The following is a 14088-nucleotide window of genomic DNA, read 5'->3' on the forward strand; positions in this document are numbered from 1 at the left end:
ACTTCTTGGGTAGAAACCAGGGAGAGTTTGCCATGCCGCTCGACAGCCAGTTAATGTTCATGGATCCTTGTGGATAATTTTCTCCCAGCTTGGCCGACATAATATTTTGCTGCAGTCCCACATTTTAAATACACTTAAAAGGCATTTGGGACAAGTCCAGTACATGCATAGGAAAGGGTTGGACAGATATATGTCAAATGCAGGCAAATGGGACTAACTTGCATGGGAATCGTGGGCAACATTGACCAGATGGGCCGAAGGGCCTGTTTCTATGAAGATCTGAAATGTGCCTCAGTCTTGCGCCACTTAACAATGATTTTCTTTCCCCCATGGCATGCCGACTGTTCCTGCGCTGGAACAGGAAGCAGGATTCTAATCAAAACCAGTGGCAAGAGCAGAGCATTTTAATCACTTCAGGGTGACCCACTCGAGAATAACGCTTTTGCATTTCCACATAATAACTTCCAGTGGATAATTGAGTACCTGAGTCTTTGGAAGAGTCGTACCAGTTGTGAGAATGCAAATGAAGCAGTACAAAACAGCACCCTGCTTTCTAGTCAAACGCATTCAGATTTTAAATATTAGTTCTGAGAGGTTTTTAGGTTACATATTTTCTCATTCTGTTCATTAATATCACCGCACAGTACTTGATGCCAGAATTGATCTGTCTCATTTGTCTTGCTGGTATTCAGCTTCGTTCTATTATTGTCTCAATCCACAGGGGATGGCTAGATTCTACTAGTCTATGTTTCTGTCTTCTTACTTTCCTGCCTGATAATGAGAAGCGAATGCCTAATCTCTGTATTTCGGGCTCCAACGTGGTGCATGGCCCTGATTTTACACAGCGGGAACTTTAATAAGCCCAATACCTGCGTAGCGGCTCTGCATGAAAATAGTATCAAAGAAAGGCTAATGGAATGCCAGTTTTTGTAACTATAGATTTGCAAAGTAATAGGGAGGAGATGTTTGCCACATCTAGATGACAGCTTAGGGCACAGCAACTGAGCACGGACATATTTCCACTGGAAGGAGTACTGTCACCAGGGCTCCAAGAATTAAATCGTGAGGAATTTGTCTATAATTTCTAGGCAGTTGGGTGATTAGATTGTGGATTTGGGATTGACAGAGGTAAACTGGTGTGGAAGTCCAGGATAACCTTTAAATCAGCACCTGACTGTATATATGTGAATATATATATATATATATATATATATAAAGTGTGTGTGTGTGTGTATATTTGTGTTAACTTAAATACGTAGTGCAAGAAGAGAGGAAAAAAAAACAGTAGTGAGGTGGTGTCCAGGGGTTCAAAATCCGTTCAGAAATTTGATGGCGGAGGGGAAGAAGCTGTTCCTGAATCGCTGAGTGTGTGCCTTCAGGCTTCTGTACCTCCTTCCTGATGGCAGCAATGAGAAGAGGGCACGTCCTGGGTGATGGGGGTCCTTAATAACGGACGCTGCCTTTTTGAGGCATTGCTCTTTGAAGATGTCCTGGCTGCTGGGGAGGTGACTCCCCTTGATGGAGCTGACTGTGGTTACAGCTTTCTGCAGCTTATTTCGATCATGTGCAGTTCCTCCACCCTACCCCCCCCCCCCCATGTCAGATTGTGATGCAGTCAGTTAAAATGCTCTCCATGGTACATCTGTAGAAATTTGCGAGGGTTTTTGGTGACATACCAAATCTCCTCAAACAACTAATGAAATATAGCCACTGCTGTGCCTTATTTGTAACTGCATCAACATATTGGACCCAGGTTAGATCCTCAGAGATGCTGACATCCAGTAACTTGAAAATGCTCACTCTTTCCACTTCTGATCCCTCTTTGAGGACTGGTGCGTGCTCTCTGATCTTACAATTTTTGAAATCCACAATTAGTTCTTTGGTCTTACTGACACTGAGTGCAAGGTTGTTGCTGTGACAAAACGGATTATTCTGATATAGCTGATATATCTCACTGCTGTGCACCTTCTTGTCACTATCTGAAATTTTGCCAACAATAGTTTGTGTCCTCAGTAAGTTTATGGATGGCATCTGAGCTGTGTGTAGTCACACAGTCATGGGCATAGAGAGAGTAGAGCAGTGGGCTAAGCACACACCCCTGAGGTGCACCAGTGTTGATTGTCAGCGATGTGGAGGTGCTATTTCCAATCTGCATAGACTGTAGTCTTCCGGTGAGGACGTCGAGTATCCAATTGCAGAGGGAAGTACAGAGGCCCAGATTTTGGAGCTTTTTGATTAGGACTGTAGGAATGATTGTGTTAAATGACTTCAGGAAGGGTAAGACGAAGGAGCACATACCAATCCTCATAGAGGGATCAGAAGTGGAGAAAGTAAGCAGCTTCAAGTTCCTCGGTGTCAAGATCTCTGAGGATCTAACCTGGTCCCAACATATTGATGTAGCCATAAAGAAGGCAAGACAGCAGCTATACTTTATTAGGAGTTTGACGAGATTTGACATGTCAACAAATACACTCAAAAACTTCTATAGCTGTACCTTGGAAAGCATTCTGACAGGCTGCATCAGTGTCTGATATGGAGGGACTACTGCACAGGACCGAAAGAAGCAGGAGAAGGTTGTAAATATAGTCAGCTCCATCTTGGGTACTAGCCTACAAAGTACCCAGGTCATTTTTAGGGAGCAGTGTCTCAGAAAGGCAGTGTCCATTACTAAGGACCTCCAGCACCCAGGGCATGCCCTTTTCTCGCTGTTAGCATCAAGTAGGAGGTACAGAAGCCTGAAGGCACACACTCAGTGATTCAGGAACAGCTTCTTCCCCTCTGCCATCCGATTCCTAAATGGACATTGAAGATTTGGACACTACCTCATTTTTTTAAATATACAACATTTCTGTTTCTTGCACATTTTTTAAAAATCTATTCAATACAAGTAATTGATTTACTTGTTAATTTATTATTGTTTTATTTTATTTTTTCTCTCTCTGCTAGATTATGTATTGCATTGAACTGCTGCTGCTAAGTTAACAAGTTTCACATCACATGTCAGTGATAATAAACCTGATTCTGATTCTGATTCTGAAATGCTGAGCTGTAGTCAATAGATAGATAGATAGATACTTTATTCATCCCCATGGGGAAATTCAAACAGCAGATATAGGCATTGCTCCAAGGCAGACGTTCATTAGCCTTCACTAACTGCCCTTGACAAGGTGGTGGTGAGCATAAACTTTGAGTAAAGTACTTTCACGGTCTTGCTGCATAGGGGGTTTCAGAATTTAGAGCCAGCAACATTATAAATGAACCAAAACCCAAACTCTGCAAGAACTCAGCAAGTCGAGCAGCATCTGTGGAGGCAACAGGCACAAGTTGATGTTTCAGGTCTTTACCCCACATCAAGACTGAGGCTACGTCCACACTACACAGGACAAATCCGTAACCGAAGCTTTTTCTCTTCGTTTTTACCCTCTGTCCACACTAAAACGGTGTTCTCGTCCCCCGAAAACGGAGATTTTCAGAAACGCTCTCCAGGATGTGTACTTTTGAAAACGCCGCAGTGTGGACGGGGTAGCTGGAAAAATCTAAAATCGCTGTCACGACGTGCCGGAACAGATGGTGACGTCAGCGCGCCATTTCATTGTTTTCTTGAACGCATCCTAACAATTTCAGAACAGACGGCAACGAGACCGAAGCCAGAAGAGTTAGAAATGTACTCACCAAATACTTTGACCCATAACTTACTGAATAAATAAGTATACTCACTTTGTCCTGTTTTCTGTCCTTGCTCGTATGAAGGTGGTTTACCTATTTATGCAAGTACTTCTCTGACAATAGATGTGTAACAGCCTAATGTAACATTGTATGGAAATACAAGATAATACTGATGCAGACATGTTTTATACATTTAACAAGGGGCTTTGTTAATGCAACAGAGTTCGTCAGTTTTTCAATGTTCGTTGTCAGCCGGGTCATACTGTCCGTGAACTCCCTGTCGGTTGCTTCCATACAGTCCAGTATTTGTTTATTTTAGTTTTAAGTCCACCTGCACGAGAGCCAACAGCTGTCCGTCGTTTAAGTTTTTCTAGTCTGTAACTGAACAAACGCGCACCAAGTCTTTCACAGCAAGATTCGACGCCAAACATGTTGCTCGTTTTCGGTAGATGCGCCCTGAGCATGCGCAATAGGAGAAGATTCGCTGAAATATCCATTTTAATGTGGACAGAGATATTTTTAAAAGCACCTAGTGTGGACACCTATCATTTTTACACGAAACTGCCATTTTCAAAGTTATCCGGTCTAGTGTGGACGTAGCCTGAGAGGGAAGAAAACAGATTTTCAGCATGTAGCAGTGTGCGAGTGGAAGGGATGGGCTGGTAGGTGAAGGATGAGGGCAGGTACCAGATGTGGAGGAGGTGGTAGGCAGGTGGGACTAGGTGGAGGGAGTGGATGTGCAAAGAGAACAAAGGGAGAAGAAAACTCGGTGGACAAGCGTGTTTCTCCTAGCTCTGCTTCCACCTATCATCTACATGCCTCGTTCTGTGATATACTGCTGATGATATATTTTTCCTTCTCAGTCCTAAATATGGTCTAGACACAAAACTTCGCCTTACATCTTTTGCCTGTGCAGGTTCTGCCTGATCCATTAAGATCTTCCAGCATTCTGATATAGTCCAGATTCCAGTATCTGCAGTTTCTTTAGGCCACTAGACCATGAGACACAGGAGCAGAATTAGGCCATTTGGCCCATTGAATCTACTCCGCCCTTTCTTCATGACTGATTTATTATTTGCTCTCAACCCCATTTTCCTGCTTTTTCCTGGGAACCGTTAATGCCCTGATTAATCAAGAACCTAGCAACCTCCTCTTTAAGCATACTTGGCCTCCACAGCCATCTGTGGCATAGAATCGCACAGATTCACTATAATCTGGCTAAAGAAATTCCTTCTCATCTCTGCTCTAAATGGATGCCCCTGTATTCTGGAGTTGTGCTCTCTGGTGTTAGACCCCCCCCCCCCCCATAGGGAACATCCACATCCACTATATCTAGGCCTTTCAATATTCAATAGGTTTCAATGAGATTTCCCCCTCATTCTTCTAAACTCTAGTGAGTACAGGCTCCTCATACGTTAACAGTTTCATTCCTGGAAACATTCCTCTGGACCCTTTCCAATGCCAACACATCTTAGGTAAGGGGCTCAAGACTGCTCACAATACTCCAAGTGCGATCAAACCAAGGCCTTATAAAGCCTCAGCATTTTATCTTTGCTCTTATATTCGAGTCCTCTTGAAATGAATGCTAACCTTGCATTTGCCTTCCTGCAAGTTAACCTGCAGGGTTTCTGCGCACCTCAGATTTCTGAACTTTCTCCCCTTTTAGAGCCAACTTAACGTCTACACCGTTATTCCTCTACCCAAGTTCATGATCATACATTTCTCTACACTATATTCCATCTGCCAGTTCCTTGCTCATTCTCCCAATGTCTAAGTCCTTGCGTAGACTCACTGCTTCCTCAACCTTACCCATCCCTCCACCTATCTTCATGTTGTCAGTAAACCTGGCCATCAATTCCATCGTCCAAATCACTGACGTATACCATGAAAAGAAGTGATCCCAATACCAACCTCTATGAAACACCACTAATCACCGGCATCCAACTAGAAAAGGCCGTCTTTGTTCCCAATTTTTGCCTTCTGTCAATCAGCAAATTTTCTATCCATGTTGGTATCTTTCCTGTAATTCCATGGGCTCTTATCTTGTTAAGCAGTCTATTGTGTGGCACCTTGACAAAGCTCTTCTGAAGATCCAGTGAACAACATCCATTGACTCCCTTTTGTTATCTTGCCTGTTAGTTCCACAAAAAATTCCAGAAGATCTATCAGGGAAGATTTCCCCTTAAGGAAACCAGGCTGACTTTGGCCTATTTTATCATGTTGCCTCTAAGTACTTCAAAACCTCATCCTCAATAACACCTTCCCAACCACTGAGGTCAGGCTAACTGGAGTATAATTTCTCTGCAATTCCACATTCTTAACAATAAAGGAATGGAAATAGACTTCCAAATCAGGATGATGTGTGATCAGGAAGGGAAGGCGCAAGTCGAGAATGTTTCAAAGCATTTGTAGAAGATCGAAGTTGTGGGCTTGGGACAATGAACAGTCAGTGTCGGAGTCAGAGGGTTTGAATGAGAATATTAAAATTAGACATAAATCAAGAGGATATCTTAGTTCAGGATAATGCCAAATTTGTTGTGTGTTGGAGCTGGAGTCATCCAAGTAGGTAGTCCATCAGGCTCCTGACCTATGCCACAAACTATTAAGACTTCCAAGAGGTTCAATTACTTTGTTCTGTTCCTTTAATAAGTACACTGGCTATTGGTGACATTAGCTCCTCTAAGGACCATTACAGTGTATTTTGTGTTTGGGGGACACCGCAGACTTGGTGTCCTGGTACCGGGTGCTTTAAAATGTGCAGCATTATCATCTCCATCACTATGGGTAGAAATTTCCTGTTCTGAGATGGTTTCAGCTGAGGCCGTGCTTAAATGATAATTCACATTTCTGTTAATATTTTGGTGGCAGAGGAACCTTCTGGCTCTTTTTAAATAATAAATGCTCAAACTCTTCAGTTTGGAAATCATTTGGTGTTACTGTTTGCTCTTCCTAGCCTTTACATGTGATTGATCTTGTACCTTTCCTGCCATCAAAGGAAGCAATCTTCTAGGTTTTCAGCTGCACTACATTAATTTTCCTGTTGTGCAGCATTAAAACTTCTGCAGCATATAGAGCAGTGGCTGCATTGACATTAAAAGGAAGTGCACCATTATCATTGCATTTCTAAATCACCACATAGGTTGTCTGTGCATAGAGTTCGAAACGTAGAACCTGGCAGAAGCAGCCCTGTGTTAAACCTTGATATAGGGTATTTGTATTATTTGCACTTTTCTGTAAAGCCCTTCAGTTTTCAAGCTATATTATGCCAAAGTGAAAGTGATCTCCTTGTAGTGATACAGTACAAAATAAGATAAGACTCAAAATACATTTATTATCAAAGTACGTATACAGTATACAACCATGAAACTCATCTTCCCACAGACAGCCACGAAGAAAAAAAACCCATGAGACCTGTTCAAAAAAAAACATCAAACACCCAACACGCAAAAAAAATATGCAATGCCCTGGTTAAGATTTCTACTGCTATGCTGTAGGTATTTCATTTTAGCAGTTCTGTAAGAGCACTCTATTCTGCTTCTAGCCTGTCTGGGTTTGAGCTAAAGATTAAAAGGGGCTATGTTGTTCAACTTAGGAATGTTGTGTCAGGCAATCAGGATGGTGGAATTGGGAGAAGGTTCTAGATGGCGCTGGGGGGAGAGGTTTTTATGACTGACACTGGGTTGAGGTCTTTTTGGCAGGAGGATGCTGTCCCTGTTGCACTAGGTGCTTTGTGCAGATGGATGGCTTCAATGAGGAAGGACCAATGCTCCCATGGGGGAGCAGGCTTGTTGAAGGTGGATTTTAAGCGACATTCGGAAAGTAGTGTGTGCTTTCACGCAGACGGTGGGTCCAGCGCGTGAGTTAAAGACACCTTCCGGATGAGCAACTTGTGTGTACATCTGGACTGGGTTAACTGTAATGGGCCATTTTAATTTTATTTTTTCTTCTCATTTTCATGCCAACTGTTCAATAAAGCTGAAATTTGTAAATATGATTTCTTTATAATCGTAGGAGGTGTACAATCTGTTATTTCTTGCCGATGGGTGATTGCAAGGGAGCAGCATTTACACAGTTTTTGCTCAGATCGGGGTGCGGGTGGTTGAACCATCTTGGCTCTCCCAGTCTGGTGGGACCCAAGATGCATGGAGTTCGAGAAAGGTGGTTTTCTTACCTCTGAGTCCATTGGCTTGTAAGAGGAGTAGCCAGCCGTGTTTCTAGAGATGCCTGGTAAAAAGGGTTTCAAGGACAAATCACGTAAACGGCAAAAAAAAGAATGAAAAACACAATATAAAACACCAAAGCACAAAGTCATTGAAAGAGTCCCAGGCATATTTAATCCAGCTTAGTTCACCCGAACCCAGTGCTATGCCTTCATTATCTGGCTGCGGGCCGCAGGTAATTTGATGGGATTGTTGTAATAAAACAACCTCATATTTTAAGATGTACCTGTAAGATGTGCATTAAGACTTCTTCATGGGAGGAACCATTTGAATTTTAGTTTGAAATCAGGATTTAATTTGAATTTGAATTTTAGTTTGAAATCAGGATTTAATTAAAATAATGTAAATCATTTGCATCTTCACACTCTGCTGTGAATTTACGCTATACAGTAACACCAGTACAAAAGAGCAAGTTATAACTGTATTTAATACACCACTAAATAAGTTCTGCTCAAACCATTTTTGCCCTCTGAATCAGCTCTTGTATGCTTGTCGGCGAAATCTAGCTCCGCTTCTGTTTTTCCCATCACTGTCCTTGCCTTCTGATGTCAAGTTATGGACTAGCCCAGATTTCTTGTAGTTCAGCGTTGTGAAGAGCGAAGTCACCACTTTGTACCCCAAGACTGGCTTCTGCTGCCTGGGGTTGACATCCCTCCTCCATTTGGTACATGCGTTAGCTAAACCCACTGTGCAGAGACATAGCATCCTGTGTGGCTCAGACCACAGCTTTAGAATGTATTTACCTTAACGTATGAAGATTGTGTAGTGCTGCCTACTCTGTGCCTCCTAGGCCTACAACAAAGCTTTGAACGTCCTTTTGTCAGTTGTTAACTATTGATTTAATATCTTCCCTCTCCACCTACTGGCATCCCTCCTGCTTGCTCAGAAGAAAGAAAACATTGCTTAAGTCGGCTGCTGTGTGAATTCTTGCTTGCCTGTCTTGTTGAATCTCAGTGTTGTATATGGTGACATATATGTTCTTTGATAATAAAATTTACTTTGATCTTTGGACTACCATTCTCCCTGATCTACACCAACTCCCTGTATCTCATTTAAACTCTCCTCGCTGTATACAGTCCCTGCACAGTCTCAGCTCATCCTACCCAATAAACCTTTTTTTTCCACATTGGTTGACTTTGCATGTCATTTTTCATTGATCCTTTTGTATTTCTTTGTCCTACTATGATTACCTGCAAGAAAATGAATCTCAGAATACGGTGACATGTACGCATCTTGATAATAGATTCATTTTGAACTTTGACCTTTTGAACTTTGAACTTCTAGCCTAACATTCTCTCAAACTCTCTGCTTGGCTGTGTGTAGTTCTTATGACCACCTGAAATCCCCATCCTTGCCACCATCTCATTTCCATTGAAGTTCAAAGACCTGCAGTCACTTCTGCCCCAAACCATTTGTGCTTCAGACTGAAAAGTCTTCAGTAGAAACCTGTCTCTGAACCTTTGGCCTACTAGCCTTATGACAATGCTTGATGTACTTTACTTTCCATTCCAGAACATCTTGGGATATTTGTACATTAAAGTAATGGTGTAAATTATGTTGTTTTGCAGAAGCCATTGAGATTGCCTTGTATAAGATGATATTAAGTAGAATGAGTAAGCCACCCAGCACTTCGCACCCACCCTTGATGAGGTCAGGGCTGGTCCTTTACCTCAGTGCCACTTTCCTGTGCTAAGCATAAAATTTACCAATGTATCAATCCTTGTTATGAAAATACTTCATCACTTAGCTTCTTCAGCACTCTTGAGTGAGGGATTTTCTGCTAATCTCCGTACAGAATGCCTGTATTTTGATCTTGTGATGCTTGGTTCAAAGTATTCCAGCTTAGCGAAACACTGTCCCTGTTATCAGCTTGGTCAAGCTGCATGTTAGAAAGAAATTTCATTTTATTTCTCTAAACTAGCGAATTTTGGCCGACCCTGCAAAGCTAGGTAGAATGTATGGTTCCTGTAGCACAGAACTGTGATGTTTGTTCATCCTCCCTATAGCCTTTACAGCAGGGGTTCCCAACATGGAGTCCACGGACCCCTTGCTTAATGGTATTGGTCCATGGCATTAAAAGAGTTGGGAATCCCTCCTCTATAGGCTGCAAGAACCTCTTACCTGCTGGAATGTGTGCAAAGGCTGAGGCTCCAGTGTGGACTTCCTGCCTCATTCAAGGACACATCCTCCAGTTCCCCTTCACTCACCGGTTCTGCAGCAAGGGGATCCCAGGGGGTATCTTTCACATGGACAAGATGCTGCCTGAGGAGGTGGTAGAGGCAGAGACACTCACAAAATCTGAGAAGTATCCAGGCACGTACTTGAATCTCCAAGGAGACTGATTGAATGCAGTTACATGGGACAGTCAGAGGGTAGCGGGGTGGAGATATGTCTTTACCAAAGAAGGTGTAAGGTGTTCCTTCCCTCCACTGGCCTGCAGGTCACTCTCGGGCAAGGTGTAGCAGCTGCTTATACCTCCCCAACCAATCAGGGTCACATGAAGGCATGGGAGCAGGTGGTGGATGGTCGTATAAGCAGCTGGTGCATATCACAAGTTATGTGACCACCAACACCAGGCAGACAATCTCTGAAGAGTTTTGATAATGGCTGGGGTCACCTGTCTTGTAAAGGCACTGTCCAAGGAGAAGGCAATGGCAAACCACCTCAGTAGAAGAATTTGCCAGGAACAGTCATGGTTATGGCAAGACCAAGATCACCCACGTCATACAACACAGCACATAACGAATGTGTGAATAATAGTCGGTGTGAATGAGACAGACTGCATCACCTCTTTCTATGCTGAGTTACTCCATGAGAGGGTGAATATTAATTTCAACCTTTGGGGTGGGGGGAGTGCAGGTTGAGGTGTACTCGTCAAGCAGAAAGTCCAGATCTGATAGCAAACACCAGACCAATATGCTTTGTGTTTGTTTTATCATTGCTAACCATTGAATGCACATTTATAAAGGAATATATTTGTGTTTTTTTTCTCCTTAACTAGATTGACTTTAATTTGGATGCACTTCAGAAGACTCAGATAACCAGGGGCTGGTTTAGGCTGTTGCCTTTTGAAAAGAAGGAAGACGATGCAGGGTAAGTGATTCGTGTTTTTCTCACCAATTCAGATCTCCACTATCACGTGAAGATCATTCATGATTGATGATTGTTTGATGTCATTTCCTGTACATTACTGTAAGGAGGACGAAGGAATTGTTACTCTGGATCTGATACAGCACACAAGAAAACTCACACAAAAGATCAAGAGCAAATATTAATTTAAAAATACTCAGTAAATATAGATACATACGATAGCTTGTAACCACAGGTTGATTGTATGTTGAATGAGTGACATTAGCCTATACGTAAGGTGATTTATTCCTAGCCTAATCACAGAACAATTTACAATGACCTACCAACCTACCAACCAGTACGTCTTTGGACTGTGGGATGGAACCCACACAGTCATGGGGAGAATGTACAAACTCCTTACGTGCAGCAACAAGAATGAACCCAGGTAAAATATTTACTTGTTGTTTGAGATACAGTGCAGAATAGGCCTTCTCGGTCCTTTGGCCATGCTGGCTAGCAACCCACCTATTTAATCCTAGCTTAATCACGGGACAATTTGCAATGACCAATTAACCTACCAACCAATAGGTCTTTGGACTGTGGGGGGGAACCAGGGCACCCGGAAGAAACCCACATGGTCACGGGGAAAACATACAAACTCCACTTACAGGCAGCGGCAGGAATTGAACCTGGGTTGCTTTTGCTGTAAGGCGTTGTGCTAACCTCTAGACTACCGTGCCGCCTTAAAGATCATTCATTATTCACAATCATTTATTTTAAAGTTTAAACAAAGATACAAAGCATTTGAAACGAAGTGAGGAGCTGAGAAGCAAAGCAGAGGTTCAATAGATGCATTAGAAAGAAGACGGTGCCTTTGAAAAATCCATCACCTTGATACTCAAGATAACAGAAGTTTCCTTAGATAACTAAATCCATCTTTACTCTGCCTGAAAACACTATTTGAGATGATGTTCTACTTGTGTTTAATCCAAAGTGATTTTTTTGATTAAAAATAGAAGATGCTAAAAAAAACTCAGCAGATCAGGCAGCATGGGTAGAGGGAGAAACAGTTAATGTTTCAGGGGGAAAGCTCTTCATCTGAGCTGGGAAAGAGAGAAGGCAAATTATTGTAATAGCAGAGAAGGGTGGGAGGGCAGTGGGTGGAACAAAGGTGATGTGTGGACACAATTAGTCTTTTCAGGTAAGGCAGTGACTTGCTTGCATTCCTTCCATTCGAGTGCAGTGCTCCATATGTTTATAGCATGGCTTGCTCTGCACTGGAAAACCAAATGCAGTTCGGGTGACGGATTTGCTGAGCACTGGTACACAAACCACGTGGCGACCCTAAGCTTCCAGTTACGTGCCGTTGTAATTCACCATCCCAGTCATGCCCTGACCCCTTGCCTGTGACCTCCTGCATTGTTAGAATGAGGCCCAACGGGAGACTGAGGCCCAACAGCTCATTTTTCATCTGGGCTCTTTGCAGCCAGCAGAACTCAATATTGAACTATCCAACATCCTCCTTGTATCGGGGCTGGTCGACTGTGCTTGGCATTCTCTCTTTTTCTTATTTGCTTCCACATTCTGGCTTGCTAGATACACCCCAGTAAGACAGACTATACAACATCAGTCAGACTGTACTACACAAACAGCAAAGATTTACTGTCCACTCATGTATAGTGGAAAAGGAATTGCCAGCATTTTCGATCTCATTCAGCCCACATTAATCTCAACCTAGTTATCCATTGATGACCCTGTCTCCCGTTTCCAACACTCTCCTTCATGGATAGCACTTTCTATCCTTTTACTTACTTACTCATTGCCTGTTACGCCGTTGGTGCTTAGGGCAGCAGTGAAGGTCCTCTGTCTCTGGTGGTGTTCAGGACCTCCTCCATCATGTCGGTAGCCTCCTGTCGGTTTTCACTACTGTCAGTCGTACAAGTCCTGGGTGGAGACTCAGGAATACTGTCACACTCGGGTGTAGAAGGATTCTTCATTGTTGTTTCTATAGCGGTTTTGTTTGACCAGCCAACATTGTTAGCCCTGAACTGAACCCCCTGAATCTGGAGGACCGGTGGACCACTCTTAGTCTGTCCCCTACCTGTTTGGCATGGGTGACCCTACCAAGAGCCAAAGCCTAAAGCCCCGACTCCAGCTAATGTTGCACTCCAGGTCATTGAGGCATGCAACCTCCCAGACCCTACAACAAGGTTATTGTCCTCTTGGAGGTCTGTCCTCCTACCCTCTCTTGAAAATTTCCTCTCCTATTGCTCTCATGATAACAACGTCTCCACATTCCCCACCACATTAACCTCATCTTTTCTATTCGCTCTGCATCATTCTCAACATAATCATCATTCCTACCCCCCCCCCCCCCCGTATCTGTGCCTGACCTGCTGAATCCAGCTGATTTAGAAGTTGGCACCAGCAAACAACGTGACCAAGGGTGATGCCTTCCAAATGGTTCACAAAACTATTTCTTTCACTTCTTTTTCAATCAACTATGGCTCTGCTACGGTTGAAGCCTGTCATCTGCATTTTGGTGGTGTGTTTCTGGGCCGATTGAGCGATCTGGCGCTTTGCTGTTTCTGAGGGTGTTCAGTGCGGCTTCGAGTGAAGGGTGTGGCCCTCAAGGCCAATAAGTCTGAAGAAGGGGCATGAGTCCATGATCGACTGCGTTTCTCACCGATCTTGCGGATGAAAGCGTCGAGGAAGATTGAAATCAACGAGGCGCGTGCGGAAGGCATGCGGGTGTTGAGTGCTGTCCACCAGCCCCTCGCTTGCTGGTGCTGGAGGAACATGTCTGCATTTGATGGTCTCTCCCTCCCTCATACTCACTGCTCCCTACGTTCGAATGGTCTCTTTCTCTCCCTCGATGCTGTCAGAGGATGGTGCTGGAGTTCTGGGTCTTGTGCAAGGTGTAATCAACGCAGTTTGTCAATTGGACTCTGCAGTTCACATTTCGATGTGTCTCTGGTTTCAGGCCGCTCCTTTTTTTCTGTTACTATTTCAGGCGATTTTGAATCGGGGCAGCCTGCAGATAATGAACACTGAGCTGAACTGAATATGCCTGGACTCTCTTTTGATTTTGTGTTTTATATTTTAAGCTTTTTTTTGTTGCTGTTCGCATGAT

The 14088-nt window shown here is 43.3% G+C and overlaps 1 protein-coding gene across 2 annotated transcripts in view; it reads left to right on the top strand.

Moving 5' to 3' along the window:
• Positions 1-14088, top strand: part of LOC140738422 (rasGAP-activating-like protein 1) — a 271421-nt gene that overhangs the window by 110315 nt on the left and 147018 nt on the right. For both annotated transcript variants that reach the window (XM_073065690.1, XM_073065691.1), the window contains exon 8: positions 10888-10979. In XM_073065690.1, the coding sequence (XP_072921791.1) occupies positions 10888-10979 (92 nt within the window). The remainder of the gene's footprint in view (positions 1-10887; positions 10980-14088) is intronic.

This window comes from Hemitrygon akajei, chromosome 14, assembly GCF_048418815.1.
Source record: "Hemitrygon akajei chromosome 14, sHemAka1.3, whole genome shotgun sequence".
NCBI classification, from domain to species: Eukaryota; Metazoa; Chordata; class Chondrichthyes; order Myliobatiformes; family Dasyatidae; genus Hemitrygon; species Hemitrygon akajei.